The 26187-nt window shown below is 42.4% G+C and overlaps 2 protein-coding genes across 7 annotated transcripts in view; both read left to right on the top strand.

The window, feature by feature from the left end:
* Nucleotides 1-4308, top strand: part of CEP170B (centrosomal protein 170B) — a 58967-nt gene extending 54659 nt beyond the window's left edge. For all 5 annotated transcript variants that reach the window (XM_068192245.1, XM_068192242.1, XM_068192244.1 and 2 more), the window contains one exon: nt 111-4308. In XM_068192245.1, coding sequence (XP_068048346.1) covers nt 111-346 — 236 coding nt within the window. In that variant the 3' untranslated portion in view covers nt 347-4308. The remainder of the gene's footprint in view (nt 1-110) is intronic.
* A 4610-nt stretch (nt 4309-8918) lies between these two features.
* PLD4 (phospholipase D family member 4) lies at nt 8919-23183 on the top strand. 2 transcript variants are annotated; one of them, XM_068192238.1, is made up of 11 exons: nt 8919-9059; nt 11962-12051; nt 14219-14457; nt 15117-15300; nt 15619-15739; nt 16098-16225; nt 16394-16594; nt 16996-17135; nt 20034-20199; nt 21215-21311; nt 22570-23183. In XM_068192238.1, exons 1-11 carry the CDS (start codon nt 9057-9059, stop codon nt 22785-22787), a joined length of 1587 nt encoding a protein of 528 aa, XP_068048339.1. In that variant the 5' UTR covers nt 8919-9056; the 3' UTR covers nt 22788-23183. The 2 variants fall into 2 exon arrangements, with proteins under 2 accessions (XP_068048339.1, XP_068048340.1); XM_068192239.1 differs by lacking the exon at nt 11962-12051 and having other exon boundaries at nt 8920-9059.
* Nucleotides 23184-26187: the final 3004 nt, after the last annotated feature.

Below are 26187 nucleotides of genomic sequence, written 5' to 3'. Positions count from 1 at the left end.
TGAAAGTACTGCTTACAGTTCTTCTGCCTTCAAAATGAAGGCAGCAAACTTCTGTTTGGAAACTTCGCTGACTGCTGCTAATGTGTTTATGTCTCTTTTTTTTTTCCTAGTCATTAACGCTATCATTGACCCTACTGGAAACTTGGATGTAGTTGCCAGTAACAAAGCATCTTCTGCTGCTAAACAATCTACAGCCACTAAAGTCAGGACTGCTAACAATTCTGGGTCCACACTGGAGACTTTGTCCCTAGCACAGATGAGGAACTACGCTCAGAAATCGAACTGTGGGTCTTCTAGCTTACAAGAGTCGAATTTCATTCCAGATGGAGAGAAATATGTGATCTGATACAATATTTTGTATTGCTGTTATACTGTAATCTACTGTTGCATTAGTATTGTGTATGAGTGGTTTGTGGACAGTTTGTGTGGAGCAGTTGTTTAGATTGCTAACATGTTGCACAAAAAAGAAAAATCTATGCTGTGAGGGTGAATGGAAAGTCTGTGTATGCCTTTTAAACAAGACTAGCACTGTGGAGCAGCACATACTCAGCACAGAGGCAAAACTGATTTTTGCTAAAGTACTCATTTATTATTCCAGTGTGCCATAAGAAAACAGGCTTTGCATATTTTCCATTCAATACTGCTGAGGCTAAAGTGCTCTTGCATTGGCCTGTTTATAACTATTCAGTTGTAATGAGGCTCTATTTGAAAAAAAAAACAACACACTTTATTGGTAGTATATTTGTTTGGGTTTTATTTGATTGAATTTTTTGGAAGTGTACAAGTGAAGCATTACAACTCTGTTGGAATCAACTTGCAAATCCAACAGAACAATTGTGCAATATCATGGGTTTCTGATAGAAACCTTTACTGCAGTTGTGTAAGATTTCCTTTCAACAGTCATAAAAAAGCAACCACACTGAAGTTGTGCATCTGTTTTTCAGTCCAAAAACCAAAACAAGACAGAATAAACCCGTTTGTTTTTTCTCTTGAGAAAGTATAAAAGTTAATAATGGTATGAATGTCAAGACTACTGATACAGCTACTATTTTTGATTATATTTCAGACCCAAAGTTTGGGGTAGGTACAAAGTTATATTTTACAATTTAGCTTGCCAAATTTTCATGATTTTGGTACAAATGCTGTCTTTAAGCAGCTTTTCTTTTTTAATTTAAGTATGCCGTCTTTTTGTAATGAGCTACAAGTGCTCTTGGCTGGGCCAAAGACTAAGATGTTTGCAATTACCCAATTGCAAAGAAAACCATCTGTTCCAATGGCTCATGGAATAAACTCAATTACACAGTTGCTGTGAACTAGTGCAATCACTTGACAGCACTGAAAAAATAATGGCTTTGATGTAGCTCCACCTTTATGGCTAGTTCTGTTATGAATTTTTTTTTTCAATGCAAAAGTGCTTGCGAAGGCCACCATTGTGGTGTTCCTCAGAAACTATTCAACAGTGTCAAGCACTTGGTACGTTTGGGATTTTTATCTCTGGATTTAATTTTTGGTCCGTTATAATCCTAGAAACACTAAGCATTTTGTACAGTTGTTTGAGCAATTTCTTATTTAACAAAACTTGGGGTTTTTATTCTGTCTCTGTGTTAAACTGCAAAACACTAAGCAATTTTTGTTGCTTTAAGAGCAAAAATTTTGGTTTTGAGGGGATCTCTTCCAGATGTGTTTGCTCCCAGTTTTTTCTGTCTTGTATCGATTCCTTTTTCGTTCTTCCAGGTCAACAAATAGTAATCGGGTAACGAAATTCTTTTGTAGCTGTGGAGGATACTTTTACTGGGAAAGGTGAGCAGATGAGTTCCACTTTGCCCTCATACAGTATGTAGTTTAACCAGTGAAAATGGTTTCCCAAGCTTGACTGCTTCTTGTGTGCTGACTCTATATTTTGGGGTGAGTAGTGGATTCCTTAGTTAGCTTCAGTAGTTACCTGAGCTTTTCTGCTAGGATGTTGTAACAGTGGGAACCTGTTAAAATAATTTAAATAAATAGGGGTGCTCACAAAGTGTTTAACCTTACTAGTGAAGAAGGTGATTGCTTTCCTGGTGGAGCCAGTGAGAGCCTTCCATCAATTTCAGCAGAGACAAGATCGGTCGCAGAATAGGAGTATGTCAACACATCATTAGTTTATTTTTGAGCCTGCAAGATGCTGGCTGGTAAATAGTAGGTGCAGATATCCTTCAGAGATTTCCAGTAGACTATAAGCTCATCTGCTTGTGTGGAGATGCCCTTCCATGAAGAAATCTGCTGGATTTCACATAGATGAATGCAGAATAAAAAGAATTTGCCCTTGACGTTGTTCTGCCTGTAATATACGCACTATCTGAATGTGTTAATTCATGTTGATCCTGATCTGTCTTTTATTGAAATACCTGACTGTGTCCTTGGTGAATATCATAAGTGGTGGTATCATTCCTGACATATGAGACACAATTTTTCAAGCCCTTCTTAGTTAGGGTTTGAACTGACCAGGTGCTACCCCAACTCACTAGGAGTTGAAGGACCTTCACAGATAAGGTGTTGCTGTTAGTTTCAGTTTTGCTGTAGAGGCAAGTGAATTACTAAGATGTACATCTGACTTCTCTGATTATTTGTTATTTCCACATCTTCATGGCTATGCGCAAGTGGATTCTGTTTCTCTGCAATGTGTCCTTGATGGGACTTCTGTTTACTTTCACTTGAAAATTGCTTGATTCTTCTTTGATTCTTGAACACATCAGGGAGGGATTTTTCTCCCTTGGTTGCTCTGTTCTGAACTAGAGAGAGCAAGCCCACAGACACCTTGCATCAATTAAATCAACCTGCAAAATACAGTACCTCTTCAAGTGACTAATGAGGATGCAACAATCGGTGTCTCTTGATAATTTGTAAATGAGTGTGTGAAGGCAGGGAGGATGCACAGCTTGATTTCTTTTATTTGTGACTCAGCCAAACTGTAAAATGCTTCTGTGTCCTGACACAATGCTCATTCTTGGATCTTTGCATTTGAAAAGGTTTTGCTAGTCAACGATGAAACGCAACATATTTTTTCTTGTGCTCACTGCTTCTGAAGTACTGTGGTTTGCACTTGTCTGCTCCAGATAAGCCAAAGAGCTATCCACTCCTATGATTGTTGGTTCTTACAAGCAGTACTGTATGCAACCATGGAAATATGCCTGTGTGACTCCAATGTGAACCTGACCCATGTGTAGACGTGTATCTGGGGGGCCCAGGATCAGCGCACGAGATTCCTGCTGGCTCGCATGAGCTGTGGATGGGCCCTGCATTGAGCTTGGCAGGGGTGACGCTGCCCTGTGCGTCACTCCTGGGCCACTTTGCTGTTGTGTGTTTTGTGTTTGACTAAAGCAATGTAACCAAGGGTGGGATTTTCGAAGTCTTGGGGAAGCAAGTGCTCAGGTCCTTTTGGATTTTCCATATGCTTTGGGTGCTTGATGCCCTGAGCACCTTCCAAAATCCCAGCCCTCAGCTCTTCCACTATACTTGAAAACTTTCCAGTTTGACGCTTTCAAATGTAAAATCCTGTTATTCTGTTCTGATGGCGTGAATGTAAATTCTTGTAAGGATGTGTAGGAGCTTCGGGAGTGAGGACCCAGCTGGATCTGTGGTGGTGTCATGTTGTGCTCATGCTCCAGGAGGAAAGAACATCTGCATCATCTTTGAGTATTTTAGTAAAGGTACAATTAGTGGAATGTTTACATGCAGCCTACTGACAAAAAAGGAGACAAAAAGAAAAAGATAAAAAAGTGTAAAGTATTTAAGTGCGAGACTCTACTAGTTTTTTCTTGTTTTGCAGATCACACTAGCTATTTTTGAAGTTGGTAAATGTGTATAACTTTTGCAAAGACCAGACAGAACTACCTGTTCACTTTCAGTGTGCCCCGTGCTGAATTGTGCCTATTTCACTCTCTGCTGTTGTTATGCTGCTGATTCTGCTGTTCTGAACTGTTCACTGGATCATTCCATTTGCATGCAACACAAATGCAAGCTGAGCTGTCTGAGAGTAAAGCTGAAACACGTTTGTATAACTTGAATCGATTAATGACTTTCTCTTTTCCACACCCTCTTGAAATGCTGTGTATAATTTTGATTTGTTTCTTCTGCCCTGTTTTCTTTCCACTTTTGTTTTTTTTTTTTTTTTTTTTTTTTGGAACTGTAATTTATTTTTGTTTGGATTATAGGCAGTATCTGTACATTTTGTTTCAAGGTGATATTGTGGATGTCTTTAAAAAACCAAAATGTTATTTTATATAATTTTATCATAAAGTTGCTCTAATAAATCATTCTTTTATCATGTGACAGTGATGCTGCATCTTGTGCATTAATTTGGAGGAGGATGTGTGTTTGGTGGATGGATTGTTTTAACTGCCTGTTCTCACTGGTGTTAATTGCAGTGCAATGACAGAATGGTCAGCAACTGAAGACTCAGACCATGGCTGGATCAGTCCTGGTGACACCTATGGCTGGGCAGATCCCTCTCCAAAGAGCAGGAGTCCCCTTATTCCCCCAGAACCTCTGGGGTTTAAGGCCCTAAGTACCTTTAACATGAAGGAACCACATCTCAGTATTCTATGGTGATAACTTTTTTAAAATTTTAGTGCTGTTTTGTTTCATTGCCATGATTAACATGGTGGTTGAATCCAGCCTGGAAGTGATCCTTCCCCAGGAGGTATGTGATTGCAGATACATTATTAGGCTTTTTTTTTTTTTTTTGCTCTCACCTTAGAGATATATATATATATATATATGTATATATAGATGTATATAGATGTATATGTTATGTGTCTGTGAAATAGTTTTTGATGTTTTCCTTCATTCCACCAGTTTCCTCCTTCCCTCCTGCAGTACTGTCTGAGCTTTGCATCCTTCCTGGCACTTTAGAAATAATGTTAATTCCTCCTTCTCTGCACTGCCTTCAACCTCCCCCACGCTGCCTGGTGCCACGTGAGACTCTGCATTAGCATAGCTCCTGTAAGAAGCAGAACACATGCAGCTGATGAAAACATGGCGTTGTTTGCCAGCAATAACTAAAACAGAAAGAGGAAGAAAATCCTAGTCCCTAACTAGAATCACTGGGAGATTTTCCATCCCCTTGTTACCTTTCTGTTAGATACTTGCGTATGGAAATCTTTGACATTTGAAAGCTTTAGGGAGGGATTTTGTATTTAAAAAACAATAAATCTAACACCTCTCTTAAAAAGCCTTCTGAAGCTTCATTTGTGTGCTGTGTCTGCAGAGGTTTTCTGTGTTGCCTACAATGCAGGGCTGCATTGCACACTGACAATATTGCCTTTCCCCAGGCTTCCCTGACAGTATGGAGCCGTGTTTGAGTTGGGATGCTGTGCAAAGGGCCCTTTTGAAATCAATAGTGCACCCACTTCATTATTTTTTAACATTTTGACTGAATAAACATAAGAGGCAGTGGAACTGTAGCCAAAACTATTTGCAACATAATGAAAGCTGCTAGAATTGAAAAATAAAGGATAGATGGGAAAAGTAATGATCTCCTCTGTGCATCTTCCTGCTGAGCCTTCAGCTGCAAGCCTGGCTCTCCAACATCCTCAGCTGCTTTGGGAAATAGAGCCTAATTTTCCACGTGTGCATAGCAGGCAACACCAGAATGCTTTGCCTTGAGCAGGGTTTCAGGATCCTTTCTCAGAACAAACCTTTTAATTCTTTGGAGGAGGCAGGTTCTCTTTTTTTGGATGTTGTGTGAAGATCCAGCGGTAGACCCTCATCTGCTGGGTTCTGCCCACGTGATGGTGAGAGAGCACCATGTCCTTCTCAGCCAGGACATCCTTGGGCTTTGAAGAGCAAAGCCCTGCAGGTCTCAGCTGGTGAGGTGGGGTTGGTGAGGGGCAGCAGTGGGCAGTTTGCCTGAAGGAGTGCTGCTTTCTGTAATGGGGTGCAACCATTTGGATGCAACCCTGCAAAGACTCTGAGCACCAGCACACAGGAGCTCCCTGTGCAGTTACCTGGAAAAGGTGTTATTTTAGTGGGTTGGCTGCTGAGCTCTGTGAGTGATGTGGGCTGAGCAAGAGAAGCCAAGAACAATGAATGTAAGAAAGTAGCACTCATTAGGACTCTACCTTGATTAAGCCTTTTCTCCTCTGAACAGAAAATACTGTACTTGCCAAAAGAGTTGGTGCCAGAAATGGTATGTTCAACACTAAATGCTTCTGTCAACATTCAAATCACAGGAAGGGAAAAAAACCACCAAACAACCCAAAATACAACATCCACCTGGCACCTGCAGACACTTCCCAAACAGGAGATCCAGAGGCCTGCGTGAGGTTTGGATTCAGCCAGAGCAATAACCACAGAAAGAAGAGAAGGAGTACAATTTTTATAACAGAAAATACATTCAACACAGTATACACTGAAGTATTTTCCTAATACTTGCAATTCATCTTTCCCGTGTGTGACTGGAGGGTGAGTGTTACAAAAGATGGGTGACAAGACTGAGACAGCAAAGGACTCTGCAGTCTCTTGTGCTGTATGAATCACAGCTTTATTTATTTGTTTTCAACTGAAATATTTTTTCCAAATAAAACATGGCTGGCAGGCATTCAGTATTTAATTTTAGGCTGAAGAAAATTATTCCATGTAAGTTAAATATTTCAAGTCCATGGCCAGATATCTTAGTGAATTTACTGAATATTTTAAAAAGTGGAAACTGAGTAAATCTTGAAAAATACTTCCAAACAAATCACAATTTTATTTGGACTTTGAAATTTTCCCTTGGCTTGTCAGCTGAATTACTTCCCAGTTCTAAACCTGAAATAATTTCTTTTGGGTCCTCCTCCCCACCCCCCCCCCCCTCCCTCCAGCTAGTTTAAATATACAATCTTTTGGCACAAAGTATAAATAGAGCATTTTTCTTTTCTTTTGTACAGACCTTGACTACTCCTGCCTCCTATCCTTCTGTCAGCTGTTGGTATTTGCAGCCCAGCCTTGTTCTCATGAAACAGAAACTGTAGTTTTGTAGTAATCTCTGCAGTGGTACTGATGTTTTTGTCTGTAATTAGCTCTCAGAGATGACAATGTGTTAAACTGGCAGTTTCTTCTTAGCAAACCTCCCACACAGGCAGAAAAAGCTCCTCCACTGTATCTTTTAATGCACCCTATAACAAACTGGAAGTCCAGGCATGATTTTTAGAGGGAATATGTTAACCACAGAGTGCCACCCAACCGTACAGCAAGAGATGCATTTATTCTATGTGGGATGGTGGCAAGTCAGCCAGAGCAACTGGCAGAAGGAGCCTTGTCTGAGAGATGGGGAAGAGGAAGAATAAAGAAAATTTCCTGTTTGCTCTAAAACTTGCTATTCTTTTTTTCTTTCCTCCCCCCAGCTGCATGAATTGGTCAAATAGAACCATATTCTACCCATAAACCCTCTTCCATCCTGAAGCTGTCATAGCTACAACACTGTTAGTAAGAACAGAAATGCAGAACGGTTGCGCTGGTATGTGAGATCAGATGAGAAGGAAACCAGGATTTTGCAGCTGCAATGGAGGAGGACAATGGAATTTATCAGTGCTGCAAGTGGTTAGAGAGCTGACAAAGAGGAGAAATACAGAGCATTCCTTTTCCTGGAAGCTGCTTTTCCTCTGATACAACCCTCTTAAACTGAACTTGTGATATTGGAGAAATAAATTATAAATCCTGAACTTCATAAAAAGGTGCTGCTGCCTGTGTGGTTTGATCCTGAAGTCAGTGGGAGTTTTTGTGACTTATGCTGACATAGTTCATGCCAGGATTTCAGTCCTGCACACAAGCAGGAGCTTAGCTGAAATATTTAGTTGGAATGCTCAGCCTCTGAAGTCATCGAGGGCCAGGGACACTTCCTGGGGGTGATTTGGATCTTTAGCAGGGGTGGCTTTCTGGACCTCTTTTCATTGGCTGCAGATCCTGCCTCCAGCTTTCTGGTGATTTGGATCTACAGGGACAGCAGCAGCCTTTGCTTTGTTTTTAAGTTCTGTTGTAAATCCAGATGAGATGGCTCCCATGATAAGTGCTCTGTGCATAGCAGTAAATTCAGGAGTGAGGTGGCTGGGCAAGAGGTGTCCTATCTGCTCCACTAATTACTTTTTGGGCTTCTTTGACTTCATGCTTGTGTTTTGGTCTTGAGGGAAGCAGAGGACTCATGGCACTTGCAGTTTCCCAGGGAAAGCCAGACTTATCCCGGCTCCTGTTGTATCAGACCTATCCTCTGGCTCCTTATTTTTTCTATCTTCAGCAGCATAATACAAGGTGTGCTAAAGCCTAAACAAGGTGTTCCAAGTTGTCTCTCCATTGACTCCTTACAGCATCCTTCCTCTGGTACTGCACTAGGGAACTGCATCCTTGGGTTCAGTAGGAACAAGAGGCTGCCTGGAGAAAAGTAGCAGCGTTCCCAGAGCCATTCGTGTTGGCTGAGGTGCAGCCTTTGGATCTTTATAGAAGGCATAATTTCTTAGAAGCTGCCCCAAACTCAATGTCAGATATAACCCCTCAACTGCAAATTCCAAATGCCACATGGTCAAGATGACGTCTGCATTGTTTCAAAGGAGCTGGCTTGCTCCCTCGTGTTTGTGCTTTTAAGAAAAACTTTGCAGAGAGGTTGTTTTGGAGGGTTTGTTTGCCTGCTTAAAATGAAGCTTCTGGTTAAGAATAATGCAGTGAAAATAGAGCCACGTTTGGGCTGCTAACAGCACCAAATCCAAGCAGTCCTTCCAACCAGTGTCTTCTCATGCTGATATGGACTCTGACTTTCTACCACTGAGTGGGAGCTTTGCCATCCAACAGAGCAAGTTATGGCAAACCTGTGAAGATCAGGATCTGGGGTTTAAGAACTGGGTCACACCAACTGGAGGATAACTTAGTACTCTGTCAGTACATGTGAAACTCAGTGTCTAAGAGGAAGTGATCTACAGCAGGAGGGGGAAAAAAACCAGAAGAACCCTAAACAAATTTGCTGACAGAGCATGAGTATTGCCTTTTGTACATAAGGCTGGGAGTAACATCAGAGTACAGTGGGACATCCACACAGGAGGAGACCTTCCAGGATGGTAAGTACATTTGTCATCATCTTGAGAGGGCTGGGGGGTGGCCATGGAGAGATGAATGCATCTTGTTCATCTGAGGAACTTCAAACAGCTCCTGGGGAGGATTTGGTATAGTGAAAAATCACATTCTTGTGTTTGAAATTCAAAGTCTGACACAATTTGTTGCTGGTGGAGAAAAGTACCAAGAGGTATTTCAGAGGCAAGGAGAAAGCAACCTTAATGTTATAAGCAGCAGTGTCCTGTGGGTAGTCAGCAGACTGGTACTAGCTGGTGTCCCAGCCTGTGAAGCAATGCTTAGTGCTTATATTTATTGCTCTTGGATGAGCTTCATTCAGTCATTGAAACTGGCAGCTGGTAGAGCCCTGAAAGCTTCCAGGGAGCTGTAGTTGATTGCTGACTAGCTACAATATTATTCTTAGGAATTCTGGTTGTGTCTGTGATGTTTCCCTTCTTGAAAATTAAACTGTTTTAGAGCAGTTCTCATGACTTCTGTAAAGCAGGTGGGACTTCAACCTGTCACCAGTCAAAAACATCAAGAAGGGCTTTGTTTGAACAGAATGGTAGATGATTCTATCACAGCACATATGAAATCTGTTCACCTTCGTATTTTGAGAAAAATGCTGCTTTTGGAAGACATTTTGTAACTGTTGCTGAAAAGAGAAGTGAAACAAGTTGTTTCTGGTAAACTCCATCCATCTGAGGCCATCATGTGGCTCTAGTAGCACTGACACCTGCAGTTTCTTACCAAGACACTGCCTGGGTCACCAGATGTGACTTTGGGAGCCAGAGGGACAAGGGAGCCAGAGGGAGGCCTCTCAGCTCCAGTTCTGTGATGAGAACACTCGTGGTGGCTGTTTGTTCCTGGCCAGCCCAGCTGACTGGGCAGCTGTGCCAACGTCACAGGCTGTAGAGTGTGACCTGCAGCCTCAGTGGGCTCTCCTGGCCCAGCCTGAAGGGCTGCTGCTGTTTGTCAGATGCCTTTCTTCTCCTCCTTTAAAATGCCTTTGCCTCACTTTCTACCCAACTCTTTCACATCTTGCTGTCTCTTCCCTTTCCTCCCACGAAGATTTCTGGGTTGGAGTGTGACCATTTCCTCTCATGTGTGTTGCTGTCACACACCTTTCTCTGTGTGGTGGGTTATATCCTGCCATCTGCTTGGGCTGTCAGCTCTTTGGGGTATGGCAGTGGGTCTTTATATTGTGCTAAAAACATGAACTGGGATTTCAGAGGCATGGGAATGGCCAAATGTCCTTCACTGCTGGCAGCCACTACATTTCTCCAGGGCTGGGAGAATGGATGCTTACCTGCCAGCATTTGTAACTATTTCTAGTGGAAAAGCTTGCAGCTGAGCCTGGGGCAGCAAACAGAAGTGACGGTGAAAAGTGTGAGTAAAACTGCTTTGGGAAGTGAGCCCTGCTGTAGTGATTGCAGCTGATAACAACAAGCAGGTCCTCAAGTGGAAACAGGGTTTTTTTCTATGCAGCTCCGGTCCTGCTTTTAAGCAGGAGTGTTTGTACCTTTTCTTCCTTCTCCACCTTTTACATCTTTGTCATTCTCTCTCGCCTGCTCTTTAACCACAGGCCCTCCCTTTCCACATCCCTCTCTGCATTCCCTAAGTCACTGTTTCAGACCCACCTCCCTTGTCTTCCAAGACATCCTCCACCCCTTTGGTTCAGCCCCACCAGTACCTGTGAGTCGAGTCCCACAGAAGCCTTTGGGGCTGTGTCCACCCCCTGCCTGTTCCATGCAGCCACAGCATCCATACAGAAAGGTGGAGTGGGCAGGAGCTGGAAGCAGCAGGGAGCGTGGATGGCCATGCTGCTTTACCGCTGGGGGAGGGCAGACACCGTAACCTCACCCAGTTCAGGTGACAACAGCTGTGAACACAGGGCAAGATGGATGGGACAAACCTGGCAGGATCCTTCCTACGTAAAACTTGTTTGAGTGTGGCCACCCACAGAGCAGCTCCACATCCAATGCAGCAGGTTCATCCTCCAGGCTACAAAAGCCCCGTGGCTCAGGGGTCAGAAGCAGTAGTTCAGGGACTGGACAGGTGGAGGGATCATCTGGTAGCACCTTATGAGATCTGCTGTACCCCAGGATCTGCTTCTTGCTTCTGAGAATGAAAAGTGTCATCAGGCTCCTGTGGGGTAAATTCACCTCTGCCAATGCTGGGATGATTCATGACCCACTGTCAAGTTTTTGAGAAGGTTAAATAGGCAAGTGCCAACTCCCCCTGTCTGGCCATCTGCTGTCATATTGGCATATTTTGATATTTGCTCTTATGGTTGCCTCTGCTGATGGTAACACAAGATTGGAGAAATACTGCCTGAGAAGGAAAAGAAGATAACTTATTTTCCAGAGTCATGACTGCAAGAGGGGAGAAGGGGAGTTTGTATTTCAGCATGGTCCCTGTCCCCTTAACAGAGTCACTTCTGGAAGAGACACTGACATTGAAGACAACTCACAGGCACAGGAAGAGAGCAGAAGCCTGACAGAGTCACACGCAGGATGAGACTGATGCTGCACATTATCACCCACTGCTTCTGCTTTTAATTACTGCTTGTTGGCAAATATGTTCACTTGCAACAGGACAAAAGTGGGTGTTGAAGGATGGCTGGAAGAGGCAGCGATGCAGTTGTTTACACATTAATTACTGCAGGGATTTTTGTGTGTAGACAGGACTGGGGAAAAACTGTGGGGACATGGCTCTCTGTCACTTTGGGATCTGTTAATGTCACTCAAGACCCATAATACAGGGAACATGTTGCACAGATCCATACTCAAATCTCAGAGCACTGTTTAAAGCAGTGGCAGTAACCTGCACTTTTTGTCTGTAATTGACTGTACACAAATGTTGTCACAAAGCTTTATTTTTCCCCTTGTATACATTTCTGTTTTTCAGATTGTGAAAAAAGCATTAAAAACATCCCTGATGTTTAATGAGTCCTCCAACATGAAATTAGGCGTGAACAATCAAAAAGACGTCAAAACGGTAATTATTGGGAAACACCACATTTGCTTACAAGAGCTGAGATTGTATTGACACTTCTGAAAAGAAATAACAGGTTAAGAAGAATGATTTTATTGGCCATTTTAGAAATCTGTGTAGATTTCAATCCTATTTGGAAACAAGTGAGTGACAAAACCCTCATTGATGTATCTGGTAGACTGATCAAACCTTGCCCAGAGGGAGTAATGTGGAGATAAATCCTGCAGCTCAGTCTGGCTTGGGACAAGGAAACCATGCTCATACAAACAGCCTCACTTCCAGCACTGGCACAGCATTTATTCATGTATTCATTTGTTCATTTATTCAGATGCCCAGAGTACCTGGACATCACAGTGTATAGCATGGTGACAGCCATGATGTGACTTCAAAATAGATTTCTTACCTTAGAAATGTCTTCTAAAACCTGTCTAAGTCTTGCTAACGTGTTCATGTGATGAAATGTGGATCTGTTAAAAATGTGTGAGATATTTTTTTTGTGGTAAGGTGGAGAACAAGCCAGAGGGCAAAAATTTAAGTAGATAGCTTAAAGATGATTTTTTTGTTGAAATCACAGCCTGAAATCCATGTCATCCCTGTAGATTTTGAGCAAAGCAGGGAAGATTAAAAGCAAGAAATTTATTTCTTCTATGTGTATTTATCCACATAGAAACTGAAATAGAAACTTTCAGAGGCAAGTGGTTTCTGAGTGGTTTTCCCATGTGCTTGATTTAGCACAGATTTATGGCTACAGCCTCACGACCACCCCCAGACTCAATTCTCCTGCCTGGAAGCCCAGAAGCTCAGCTCTGAAGTCCATGTTGCCTATCACAGGGTGGTGGATGGTTCCAGCTCCCACCAATTGCCATGGGGAGCCAGGCATGATAATTACTGAGGGGAAATAGATCTGTATGCGTGGCTGGTTGTCTTTTCCTGCTCGGCACAGGGCAGCATTTAGAGCCTGATGCTATAATTTTCAGCATGTGAGTGGCTGGACTACAGATCTGAAGCTACCAGGTAGCCAGGCTACTTTTGGTTTTTTTTCATCTACATTCAGGAAAAAAAAAAACCTGAAAGTGCAGCAAAAGGGCAATGGAACTAACTCACCACACCAGAATGACATGGGAATACTGTGCACATGGATAAATGAGATTTGTGTAGTTTCAGTTAAGGGAGGTTTAAAACAAAACCAGAACATGTTCAGAAACAACAAATTGTCTTTCTGCCTCTGACACTTTCTGCCTGTTTTTTTCTCTCCTGACAACACAAATTTCCTTTTTATGGTAATGCTTGGCTTAATCCCACAGCTAACCTTGTGTTAGAAATTTCCCTATTTTGATTTTGGTAGAAATTTTGTTGAACATCCATTGGTCCTGTGCTAAAATAAAGCTAATCAATGACAAATTAATCACAAAATTTGGGGAAAAAACAAAGGATTGATATGTTGGCACAAAAAATTAAACCAAAAAAAGGAACTAAAATCACAGTCATGACATAAACCAACACTAATCCATTTCCAAATTTTCTTTTTTTTCCCCCCAATTCCACTTTATTTGATCATATTTCCTTTCCAGAGTGTTCGTTCCTCTTGATTCTCTAATTTCAAGATTTCATGAAATTTAATGAAATTCTTCCTTTCAGGAAAGGGACAGAAATCTTGCCATTTCAATGAGGATCAATTGGGCAAGCTTTGGTCCATTTCCCTGCATGTCATGTCGTCTCATTGGCTTTTATTGTTTTCACTTAGTTTCAGAATTTTCTCTTTTGTTTTTTAGCATTTCCTTTCTTCAATATATTCTCTTTTCTCTCTGTTTACTTTTCTTCCCCAGTTTTGGGGTTTCAATGTGAATAATTTAAGCAAGTTTTGGTCCTTCACACTGCACCTCATTTCAGTTTAAAGGGACCTTCTAAAGGTCATCTAATCCAACCCCCCTGCAGAGAGAAGGGACATCTTCAACTAGATCAGGCTTCTCAGGGTCCTGGCCAAGCAGACCTTGAACAGTTGTTCCTCACTTTGAGTGCTGTACCTAAGAACACTGTCTGGCAGTAGCTGCAAGCAGATGTCCTATTCAAAGATTGTGATTTATTCACCTGCATAGGTTGTCATCCATTAGCTGGTGCATCAATGCCTTGGTGATCACTTAAATCTTCTCCTCTCTGGGTTCTGTTCTAGTTTCAAATCTTAGGGGCAATTCTGATGCTCGGTCTTGTCCTGATGGCTTTTTACTTCCTGAGTCTGGACAGCACAGTTGATGCTGATGGAGAAGAAGCAGCAGTTGTCAGCATTTACAGAAAGGTGGAGGAGGAAGAAGGACTGTACAGAGATCTCCCAGAGGAAGAAGGACTCTATGGAGATCTCCCAAGAACCACAAAAACTGAGGAGGGCACCAATAGATCCAATGACTCCTGCAGGTGAGTCAGGTTTGATGGCACGTGGAGAAGTCATCACCAGTTACACTACTGATAATATCAGCACGGTTTTATTCTCTTCCCACTGTATCATAAGTGATGAAGCACCACTAATTTGGGAACAGTGGGGGTGCTGTTTAGGCATTGGATAATTGGTAATTGCCTGCTGTGAGGGACAGCAGGGGCAGTGTCACAGCTCCTCTCCCAGTCCTATGCTTGTATGTTCATCTCAGCTCATTTCCTCCTCTGCCACCTCCAGCCATCCTCCTTTTCTGTCACAGCAGAGTGACCAGCTGGCAGAGCAGTGGTTTCTCAGAGGCTGAAGGGGCAGGGAATGTCTGTGCTGGGAGAGGGTGAAGAGGGTACCCTAGCAATATCCAGCTATGGGGGTTTGCTTTTCTCCACATCTTAGGCGTGGTAACATAAAAAGCTCAGAATGGCTACTGAGAAACCACTCTGCTGAACTGGGGAGGTCGCTGTACAGCAATATAAGCCTGGCTATAAAAAATAGGGGTAGAGAGCACTCCCAGCCTGTTGGTCCAGCTCATCTTGTTTGCTGTGGAGGCTGACACCCAGCATGGCCAACTGTGTGCCCTGACAGGTGCTTGGTGTCCTGCTGGGGGCACAGTCGCTTGCTTCACAATACAAAATTGCCATTGCAGCTTTGAACTCGTGGAAAATGTTCCTTATGACTTACCCTTCGAGATAAACAGCACTGCAGCCAAACCCTTGTACCAAGCCTGGATGAGACTGCTTGATCTAGCCCAGGAAAAAGTGCACGTGGCTTCTTACTATTGGTCTCTTACTGGGAAGGATATTGGTGTCAATGACTCCTCCTCCAAGCAGGTAAGGTAAAATTCACAGCAAGCACGTCTGTGGTTGTTTTTCCTCATGTCCATATGGTAGAGGACAGGCTGGCTGTATGGTCTGTCTCCCAGAGACATTGCTTAACTCCTCCTGCAAATCCAGGAAGGTTTTCCATGCTGTTCTGAAGCAACATTCCAACTTTCCTCCCTCAGTCAAGTTAGACTGAAATAGGTGAAAATTCTGACCTTCCTTGTGCTGGGGTTCTTCAAAGGAAGTACCCATTAATAACACTGCCCTTGCATATATCTTACTACACCTTCTGTAACAAAATATAAAAAATAGCAATGTACCACACAGGGTGAAGATATTCTGCAGAGGTTTGAGAGGTTACTTGCAGAGAATGTCTCTTTGTATATTGCAGCAAGTTCACCAACTCTGGCTACAAAATCAAGGGACCTTGAGCTTTTAGAGGAAAAAGGTAATTACTTCCCTTCAGTGATCCACTCACAGCTTCTGTATTGCAAAAAGGCATTTGTGGGAAACTGGTCTCCAAGGCCTGTTCTGATGTAGTGCTTAAATGGGTTCACAGAACAAGCACCATTTGCTTATTAGTTCATGCTTTCTTTCGTGTTGCAATGCTCTTTAGGATTTTCTGGAAGTTCACATTTTGCATATTTTTTTTTTTCAAGTTACTGTGTTCCCAGGAATGAGTGCTTATAAATTTTGGTAGCTGTTACTGCCTGCAAGAGTCAGACATGCAGATGTGTTCTGGCTGTTGAAGAACCAACTCCATGCTGTATCTCAACTCTTTTTTCCCCCTCTCCGTCTTTCTTCAGGGGCTCATGTGAAAAAGATTGATTTTGGACGTTTGACAGGAGGAGTGTTGCATAGCAAATTCTGGATAGTAGACATGAAACACATATATATTGGTAGTGCAAACATGGACTGGAGATCTTTATCTCAGGTAACGTCTGCTGCTGTGTATTCAAAAATCTGGGGGAAAATTCATGTCCTAGCAGATAACAGAGAAAAATCATAATGATGTAAAATATTGTCAGAGCATAAGAAACAGCACAGAAACCCCTGGAGGTGGCTCTTTCTGGGGCTGTGACACAGATTGCTCTCTTTGCAGGTGAAGGAGTTTGGTGCTGTGATGTATAACTGCAGCTGTTTGGCTCAAGACCTCTGGAAAACATTTAGTACCTACTGGGATGTTGGATATCCTAATGCTACCATCCCAAAGCCTTGGCCTCTTAATTATTCAACCCACATTAACAATCATTGGCCTCTGGAAGTAGAATTTAATGGAATCTTGACAGAAACCTATTTTTCTGTAAGTATGTTTGAAAATAATATGACAGACTGTAAACTGTTTAAGGATTGAGCAGGAAAGTTTCTTCAGCAGTCCTCCTCAGTTGCTTGTGTTCCAGGTGGATAATAATTTGTTCCTTAGGTTTCTCTGGAACTGTTCAAAGGATAGGGATAAACCCAGCATAAGCTGTCAAATTGTATGGCAGGAACAGCGTGCAGGTCTCTTTTAACCACCTGTAGGCTCAATATATCCATAAGTGTCTGACCCAGCAGGATATGGAAGGCACAAGGAAAGATGGTGGTCCATCTCAAGTGCTTTGTGATATTTTAATGAAAACTAGACAGATCTTAACATACAGGAGTCTGAAATGAAAAAAAAAAAATCACTGATCTACGCTTTTTTTTTTTTTTTTTTTTTTACAGGCTTCCCCTCCAGCATTTTGTCCAGAAGGTCGCACCCATGACCTCTCTGCTATACTCAGTATTATCAGTCGGGCACAGAAGTTTGTCTATGTTTCTGTTATGGAATATTTCCCTACCAGCCGTTTTGTTCAACCAAAAAGGTACATTTTTAATCCTGAGCAAATCAGCTACTTGTACTATTTAAAGAAAATATATGATTCCTCTCCTTCTGCAATACAAATATTCAGAATGGAGAGAGGCTTTGTTCTGCATTCACAACCATCCTGCAGACTGTTTAGGTTGGATGTTAGGAAAAAGAAATTAATGGATATGGTTGTCAGGTATTGGAACAGACTGCCCAGGGAAGCAGTGGAGCCACCATCCCTGGAAGTGTTTAAAAATTCGATGGATATGGCACTTGAGTACATGGTTTAGTGGTGAACATGGTGCTAGTGCTGGGCTGAGAGTTGGACTTGATGATCTTGAAGGTCTTTTCCAGAACCTAACAATTCTAGGATTCTGTGATTCCAGTCCTGATGCTGCAGGAAGGATGATTACCAATACCTGTGTGCTTTGCTGGTGTTTTAGAGCACCCTCCGGTGCTCTACACACAGCAGAAAAGCTGTGAAATGCCATACTAGGGACAGTCAGGTCCAGTGTCCTCCAAAATTCAACACAGCAGCTTTATGAATTGAGAGAGGGAAGGAAACACCAGAAATATATGTGACATCAGATTTTTCAGAGAAAACATTGCTGTGCTCTCCTTTCTTGCTCCCATTTTTCTTTCTTGCTGTCCTTTACTTCTGAAGAGTCTTGACTTCCTGCTCTATTTCCTGCTTGATGCACTTGACCAATAGTTTAGAGGGTAGTTCTTGACTCTCCTGACCTTTGCAGTGAGAGCTGAAACAGCCTCTAAAAGAAATTTCTGGGGTTTTTGTTTGCTTGGGGGTTGGTGGTTTTTTTGTTGCTGTTGTTGAGTTTTTTTTTTTTTCTTGAGGTTTTTGTTTTGTTTTTAATAATTCCATCTAAGTTCCAGCAACAGCTTCAGAGATAAGGTGATAGTGGTGATCTGGAGTGATCACAGAATCACAGAATGGTTTGGGCTACAGACCACCTCCTTCCTCCCCCTCCTGTGCCATGGACAGGGACACCTTTCACTAGACCAGGCTGCTCAAAGCTCCATCCTGGCCTTGAGCCTGCGTGTGGTGAACCACTGCCATGGTCCCAGAGACTGCCCAAGGCTACAGCAGAACTATGCAGGCTCTGCACATGAACCCAAACCTGAGCAGCACAGAAAGTTAGTCATGGGGCAGCACTAAGACTCCTAAATCCTCTTAGATATGCTTGAATTGGGAAGTTCATCTGCAGCCAAGGGCTCTGAATTATCTGCTTACATCATTTCTGAGTTTTCCAGCCACCAAAATAATATGAGAAAGAAGTTCAAGTGAAAGAATTATGTGCAACATGTCTTGTGGAATAGGGTAAGCGCTAGACTGCCATTTATCCAGAATGATATAATGTATTTTGTCCCTCTGTCACAACTGTGTAAAGCCTCTGTTGTTCAGCTGAGGCATAGGTGCGTTATGGGGAAGATTTTAGGATAATCGACACAGATAATTCTACTGTCCAAGAAACAAAATCTTGAGACCAGCCTCTACTTGGAGGATATCTTTTATAAATCAAACACCTCAGAGGATTTTAAGTTTATATGTAATACAATTGAGTTTCTGGGAAATAAGTTCCCAGAAAGTCTCTTTTCCCCCTTAGGATTGAGTGCATTAATATGCCTTATTCTTCATCTGAAGGCTTAATCCACAGTTTGTGACATCTAGGGCTGATCAGATGCAAACAAGAGTTTGAAAGGCCCAGGGAAAGCGGCACAGGGCCTCGGGCTATCTCCACAGCAACCAGCTGTAGTGCCATGAATTGACGCTGATTAGTTCAGGTTAGGTTCCTCCAGCAGCTGAGGCAGAGGGAACAAAGCTGCTGTCTAATGCCTAAGTGTTAATCAACTAGAAACTGATATATTTTAAAAATTGAAACCATTCAAAAATTGCATTTCAAATAGCATGATTTTCCAAGCTTTTCAGGATCTATAAGTCAAGCCTGAGCCTCAGAGCACGTGGCCAGGCCATTGATCGCAATAGGACGATGCACAGGGGAGGATTAGAGAATTCAGGCCTTTGTACATAGGACCAAAAGGATTAAGCTAGGCAAATTAATTCATCATTGCTCATGGGACTGTGAGCAAATGCTGGACCTCTCTCTGTATCAGCCCTCCAATCTGTACTAAACATGCTTGTCTCCCTCCGTGCAGCATTTGTCAGGATCTACACAATGAAAATGCCACGTGGGTGTTTGGAGTTACCAGCCCTGGAATGCACACTGTTCAGTTCTTAGTGTTGTGTAGCTGGGTGAAGGATGTTAAAAATGTTCCCCATAGCTACAGCCAACACAAGTGTCAGGAAAACGGATTTTCCCATGTTCAGGGAACATGGAGAGCACAGCTGTGTCCATTACCTTGGGCACACACAATGAGGATGGGGAGAGGTGGAGAGGGATAGAGTCTGCCCACGCTCGCTGATGGCACAGGACCACTGCAGAAGCTGGAAATAATCTCCAGGGGCCTGAAAAAGCCATATTCTGCAAGATGGTTCTTAGACTTTCCTCTGGGCTCTGTACTGCCCTGTTTACTCTGTGCTGTATGAACTGGCTTAACCCTGGAGTTGCTATTGTTATCTTTAGTTTCCTAAGGAGATAAGTATGGTGGCACCATGCTGTGTGTGTATCTGTATGTGCACTTTACTAAGCTTTAAACTTTTGGATGAATTTCACCCCAATTTGGCAGAGTCTGGAGGTCTCAAAACACGTTCTGTGAAAAGAACAGACTTGGTAGAAGGCAGAAACCTTGCTTGTACCTCCAGGGGAGCCACAAGTGTTTCACTTACTAGACAACAGAAATCCCATCTGTGCATCATCACTCGTAGTCTCAGTTTAACTTCACAGCTTTCTAGTGAAAAAAAAAAAATCCCTTTTTGCACACCCCTCCTTTTCTGCAGATACTGGCCAGCCATTGACAATGCCCTGAGACGTGCGGCTTTCAACCACAGAGTGCAAGTCCGGCTCCTGGTCAGCTGCTGGGCATACACTGACCCAGCCATGCTCCACTATCTGAGGTCCCTGCGTGCTCTCAACAATCCACCTGCCCACATCAGTGTCGACGTGGTATGAATATGAAACCTGATTTTGGAAAGACAGCTTGAGGACATGGCCCCACACTGATTTCTGAGAATAAGCTGCTGTTTGTGCGTACAAATGTTAGCTTTTAGAAAAGCAGTTTGTCTGTTTTTGCAGCGACTGCTTCCCATTTTAGTGAAAATAAGGGCAATATATAATCTTTCAGGAAGCAGCTATTTCAAGCTACTAGTGATATCAGGTATGTGCCTGGCTGTGGCACTTGAGACATTATCCAGGCAGCTGCTTTTGCTGAGCACTGTGACAGTAACAGTTTATATGATAACTCAGTGCTCCTCTCAGAGACCTTTTCCTGCATGGCATATATTAAATTGGTCTAACTGGTATCAGTTTTTTTTAAATGGATAGCTCTGCTGTCTGCCTATGCAGATAGATCTGTTTTTGAACACTAAATATTGCACACAGGTCATAGGCATTAGGCTGGAATACATTAGGTGGAGTGTGGATGCTCCCAACATGATGCAGTAATCACAACAGAGAAATATCACAGAAGGAGGAGTGAGTTTCAGAAAAAAAATAAAAAGGGAAATGTAGATTTTGGTAAGAGTTAAAACAAAAAGTTAGGCATTATAGTTGCCTACAGTACCCCTTGTGTCTGTGATCAGCCCATTCTCACACAAAATAAGAGCAGCAATCAGTGGTAAATGCAATCTATTAAACAGCTGCCTAAAACTGCATTTTATTGTCTGCCCTGTAATGATAATAGCTGTGCCACTAATGGAACATTGTGAGGCAAACATTTTCTGTATCTGATCTTAATTGCTTATCCAGTTTTATGTATAGTGGAAGTATTATTTGCTAATTTTCTTGGATAGAAGTAAAATTTCTTTTACGGTCTATTCAATAACAGAGAGCAGTATGTTCTCTTTTCTTCTTCCCATACTCTTCTATTCTTTGAAACTATAGAAAACATGCACTGTCCAATCATGACGTCTGTTCCTCACTCTAGTATTTGTGTTAATATTTTTAATTTCTCCCCCTCCAGAAACTCTTCATTGTTCCTGTTCTGAATCACACAAACATTCCTCATGGGAGAGTGAATCACAACAAATATATGGTCACTGATAAAGTAGCCTACATCGGTATGTATTCCATTATTCCAAATACTTACAGTATCTCCAGATGTACTGGACTGAGACTGCAGTACCAAAAAATACCTCATTTTGCCATAAAAATCAAAGTTTGTCCTAGGTAAAGAAGTACAGATATGAAGGGGAGAAAATAATGTAGATCAAGTTCAGTAAGAGATTATTTCATATGATTGTGAACCATTAGGAGCAGAGCATGACAAGGCTGAGTGCACAGCCTGTGACAAGCACAGCGGGAATTTCACAGCCTGTGTGCTCAGAATGACACAGGGATAGCTGGTGCTCCAGTATATAACATTATAGTGCTTTAACATAAAGGAACTGCTGGGAGGAATTAATTCTATGCACTGTTTGTTGAACAGAATTCTAGGAAAGGAAATGAGAAAACAGTAATGTCAACTGTGCGCTGTTCCTGAAAGCTGGGATGGTGTTTACATTTTATTCTTTTATTAGGAACCCTCAAAAAAGGAGATGTGAAAGTGCTCTGTCATTTCAGCCAGCTCATCCTCCCAGCAATACACACCAGCAAATAGCCTGATCTTCCAACTGGCTGAGGGTTTGCAGCTCCAATTGCCTTCAATACTTTAATAACTTGTTTTACACTTGAAGGCAGATATGCAGATGATTTGTTTTCATGCCTAAGCACCTTCTGGAATTGACAGATTTTTCTGGCTAAGGTAATCACGAGGGGAAGTGCGTAAGTGATAAAATGTGTATTGTTCATAGTGCTTGATTTTCTGAATTGAGGTAGCTTTGGAGAGAGCCCTAGACAATGTCTGAGGCTGGATTTCCAGCTTTGCCTGGTTTAGAAGCAGGCTTTCCATGTCAAGCTCAGAACAGCTCCTGAGGGTTTATTCATCAGGAGTCCAGTTTCTCCTTTTGTTTTCCTTTAACAAGTGAAGAGAATTAAGTAAATTAAAGACTTTTTTCTTTAAACACTGAAACTCATGTCAAACACTGGCTTTTACTTCTCTTAATACTCAAATATTGCACTTTATTACCATGTTTATGAGTAGATTTGTGCATTCTGTCACAGGCTGTAATGAATCAGAAGGTTATGAACCTTCAGGGTTGCAGTTAATACCAAGTTTTCAAAACCTGAGGTCTGGCATAAGAAGGAGGTGACCTGATTTTTGCTGCCTCGTTGGTCCTAATGAGATTTGCAGTCATAGAGCAAATCAACAAAGCCCAGAGCTCAAACAGAACACTGGGAAATGAATGTTTTCTAATCAGCTACTTTTCCATTGCACAGGGACTTCCAATTGGTCAGAAAACTACTTCACTGATACAGCTGGTGTGGGTCTAATTATCAAACAGAATTCAACCAACCTGCAAAGAAGGCAACAACCTGTTCAGGAACAGCTGAAAGATCTTTTTGAGCGAGACTGGAATTCCAAATATGCAGTGAATCTGGAAGATGTGCAGGGACAGAAAGACTGTAACTGGGATGCAGACCCTGAAGTGAATTGAAATGTGCACTTAAAATAGAAACAAAAAAATTAATTTTAATCTTGTTTACGTGCAAATCAAGGAATTATCTTCTTTTTGTCTTTGTCAGAGAAATCGCTTCCTCGTGGCATCCACATTGGTGACATGAGAATTTCTGATAGTTGACTCTACCTGTAAAACCACTAGTCAATGTGTGATGTTTGATTTTTTTTTTGTGTGATTACCTCATTGCAGAGTTAATGAAATGGATACAGTGTTGTATGACAAGCTGTCTGGTATTAAAGCAAACATCAGAGACACAGATCATTATTGCTCTGCTATTTTATCTTTAGAAACTATATATTTCAACATAGAGGTTCCATTAACAGTGTTTGCTTACATGTATTTAAGCATTTTTAATAAACTCCTGGCCACCTTAACATTTCAGCCATATATAGGATCAACTACAATAGGAAGGGCAGATTTTTAAAAGCAGTTTGAAATTAGAGATGCAGGGATTAATGTTGGTTGAAGAAATTAGAGATTACCTGTTTCTAAGTGTTGAGGCTAGCTGCCTCACCATGAATTCCTGGGATTTAAACTTTGGGGCCAGTTTCCAATTCAGCTGCCCTGGAGCCCTGAGTGTCTGGGGATGTTTGGATGTCTGTGTGTTGGTCTTGTGCAGCAAACAGGATGGGGAGCAGGGCAAAGCTGTTATATGGGTGCTGTTGTGGCTAGGACATCCCACCTGCACTGTGGGCAGTGCTTGGAGAGCCTCCTTGCTCCTTCTGGGCTGCCCTGGTGCTGGCGCTGAGCATTGTTGTGTCTCTGGGCTGCCTTTCTTCCTGCAGTCCCTCAGGGACCACAACCCTGAGCCATCTGGTGCCTGATATCCGTATCCACCACACCTCTGCCCTGGGTGACTTTCTGAGGTGACAGGAAAGGAGAGCAGGGCTCATGCTTCAGCCGTGAGTGACACTGGGCTGGAGCTCCTTGAGCCTTGCCAGGGCTGTGCATACACAAAAATCCCCATACAAATATGGACTTTTAGAGATGACACCCATCAATGTTCCTTTTTTCGGTTTCCAGACTGCCCCTTAGCTATCTCTTCTGACACTTCCAAGATTCCTCGGAGTATCTTATCCATCATTACAAATCAATGCTTCTTGTTACTGTGGCAGATTTTTTAATACATGTAGTTACATGTACAGATATTACTGAAATTTTGGGAGTATTCACATACATGCCAAAATATTGAGGAACATGCAGGTGCTTTTCGTGCTCTTACACCCTATTTCCTTACTAGAGTTAGCTTGAAAATCTTTGTGAGACCTTACATCTTCCACCAACAAAACAGTTTTCTCTAGAGGAGCGCATCCTCTAGATGGCACTCCAAGCTGTGTTTTCTGTTTCGGCAGGGATACATATGGCAGGAGTAAGAAGAAAACTTCCTTTTCTTCTACTTGGGAGCTCAAATCTGACAGTGCTGGATTAGTTGTTCAGTGGGACAGAGTTTCTGGACAAGCTGGCAGAATTTTTCTTATGGCCATATAAACCTCAGGTGGGTTAAGTTTTCACTTATAAAAGAAAAATGGATGCTTAGGAGAGTGCTCTTCTGTTTTCTCTACTGACATCACTGTTGGTTTTCCTCTACATATGGGAAGGTGAGGGGAGAGTTTATAATTAATACAATGAACTTGATCTAAGAGGAACTTGGGAGTATTTCCCTGGTTACTTGTGGGGCTTTTGAAGCCTGTTCATACCTTGATTCTTATTTACTTGTTTTCTATTAGAAAGGTAGAATATAATGTAAATTATAACCAGGCTTTGAGTCTCAATACTTTTGTATTTATGAAACAGGGTTAATAATAGTCCTTAACCGTTCACCTCTTACTTATGTCTTTCATTTAGATGGTGATTTCTTCAAGCTAAGGGATATACCAAATGTATCCTGGGTCCTCCAGTGGCATTTATTAGCATCATCCTTGGGCAGATTGGCTATTAGAAAAAGGTTCTTCACCCAGAGGGTGGCTGGGCAGTGGCAAGGCTCCCCAGGAAAGCTGTCACATCAAGAAGCATTTGAAATACACTCTTGGAGATGTGGTGTGATTCTTGGGGCTGTACTGTGTAGAGCCAGGAGCTGGACCCTGTGAATCCCTTCTGACTCAGGATACTCTATGATTTTCTAGTCTAACTGTAGGCTGTTCAAATTTTTGTCAGTATTGGTTTATTCATGTCTAGAAAAGGTCACTGTTTTGGCTCTTGAGCATGGATGCTCTCCTCTGATCAGCTCATCTCAGGTACCTGTGTGATGAGGGGGTACAAGGTGTGCAAATTGGCTCTGCTTTACTGCGGTGGCTTTCAGGAGGAGCTGCTGCACTGCTCCCCCAGCAGGATCACCTCTGGAAGCTCTTGGTGCAGTGCCTTGTGGCTACAATGCTGCAAAAGCAATGCAGACAACAGCAAGACAGAACCTAGCTGGCTCCATGGGTTATGAGCACTGACATGACCACACAGTCACCTTAGACATTAGACACCAGCTTGTTCCAAAAGCTTTAGTGTTAGCTGTTCACATTTTTCCCTGCCATTTTTCCTGCCAGGATTTTCCTTTCCCAGTTGTTCCAGATAAAACACACCTTTGTTGCTCTAATACAGGTGCTGAGAAAACATTTAATCTACCATTTATGCCATATCAGAGTACACTTAATTTCTTGTTGGTCATGAATATCCCCACAATCCTTAGAGGATAGCTCTTGGGCCATGAGCACTGACTCACAGACTTCTGCTCTCAGTAGAGGCCCAGAAAAGTCAGCTTTAGTTGCAGGGTGGATGGTGGTGGTGCAGTTTCCTGAAGAGGGGAAGTGGAGAGGGAGGTGCCAGTTCTTTCTTCCTGGTATCCAGTGTTAGGATGTGTGGGAATAGTTCTAAGTTGCATCAGGGTAGGTTCAAACTTGGCATTAGGAAACATTTCCTTACCAAAAGAGTGGTCAAACACTAAACCAGACTTGTCTTGAGAAGTGTTCAATGCCACAAGCCTGTCAGTGTTCAAGAGGCATTTGGACAGTGCCCTTAATAACCTCAATGTTTTTTCAATGTTTTGGTCATCCCTGAAGTGGTCAAGCAATTGGACTGAATAATCATTGTGGGCCCCTTTCAATTAACTATTCTATTCTGTTCTGTTCTATTCTAAATGTCTGTAATGGGAAACAGAGTTAGGTCAGATATAAGGAAAAAAAAAACTTTACTGTGAGGGTGGTGAGGCCCTTTCACAGGTTGCCCAGAGAAGCTGCAGCTGCCCCTGGGAGTGTTAGGCCAGGCTGGATGGGGCTCTGAGCAAGCTAGGCCAGTGGAAGGTGTCCCTGCCCATGGCAGGGGGTTAGATGGATGATCTTAAAGATTCCTTCTGTCCCCTTAACATTCAATGATTCCGTGATAAGAAGAA

Source organism: Anomalospiza imberbis, chromosome 6 (genome assembly GCF_031753505.1).
Source record: "Anomalospiza imberbis isolate Cuckoo-Finch-1a 21T00152 chromosome 6, ASM3175350v1, whole genome shotgun sequence".
Lineage (NCBI taxonomy): Eukaryota > Metazoa > Chordata > Aves > Passeriformes > Viduidae > Anomalospiza > Anomalospiza imberbis.
Note: the sequence above shows the minus strand (reverse complement) of the source record. Positions and strands in the feature narration are given on the sequence as shown.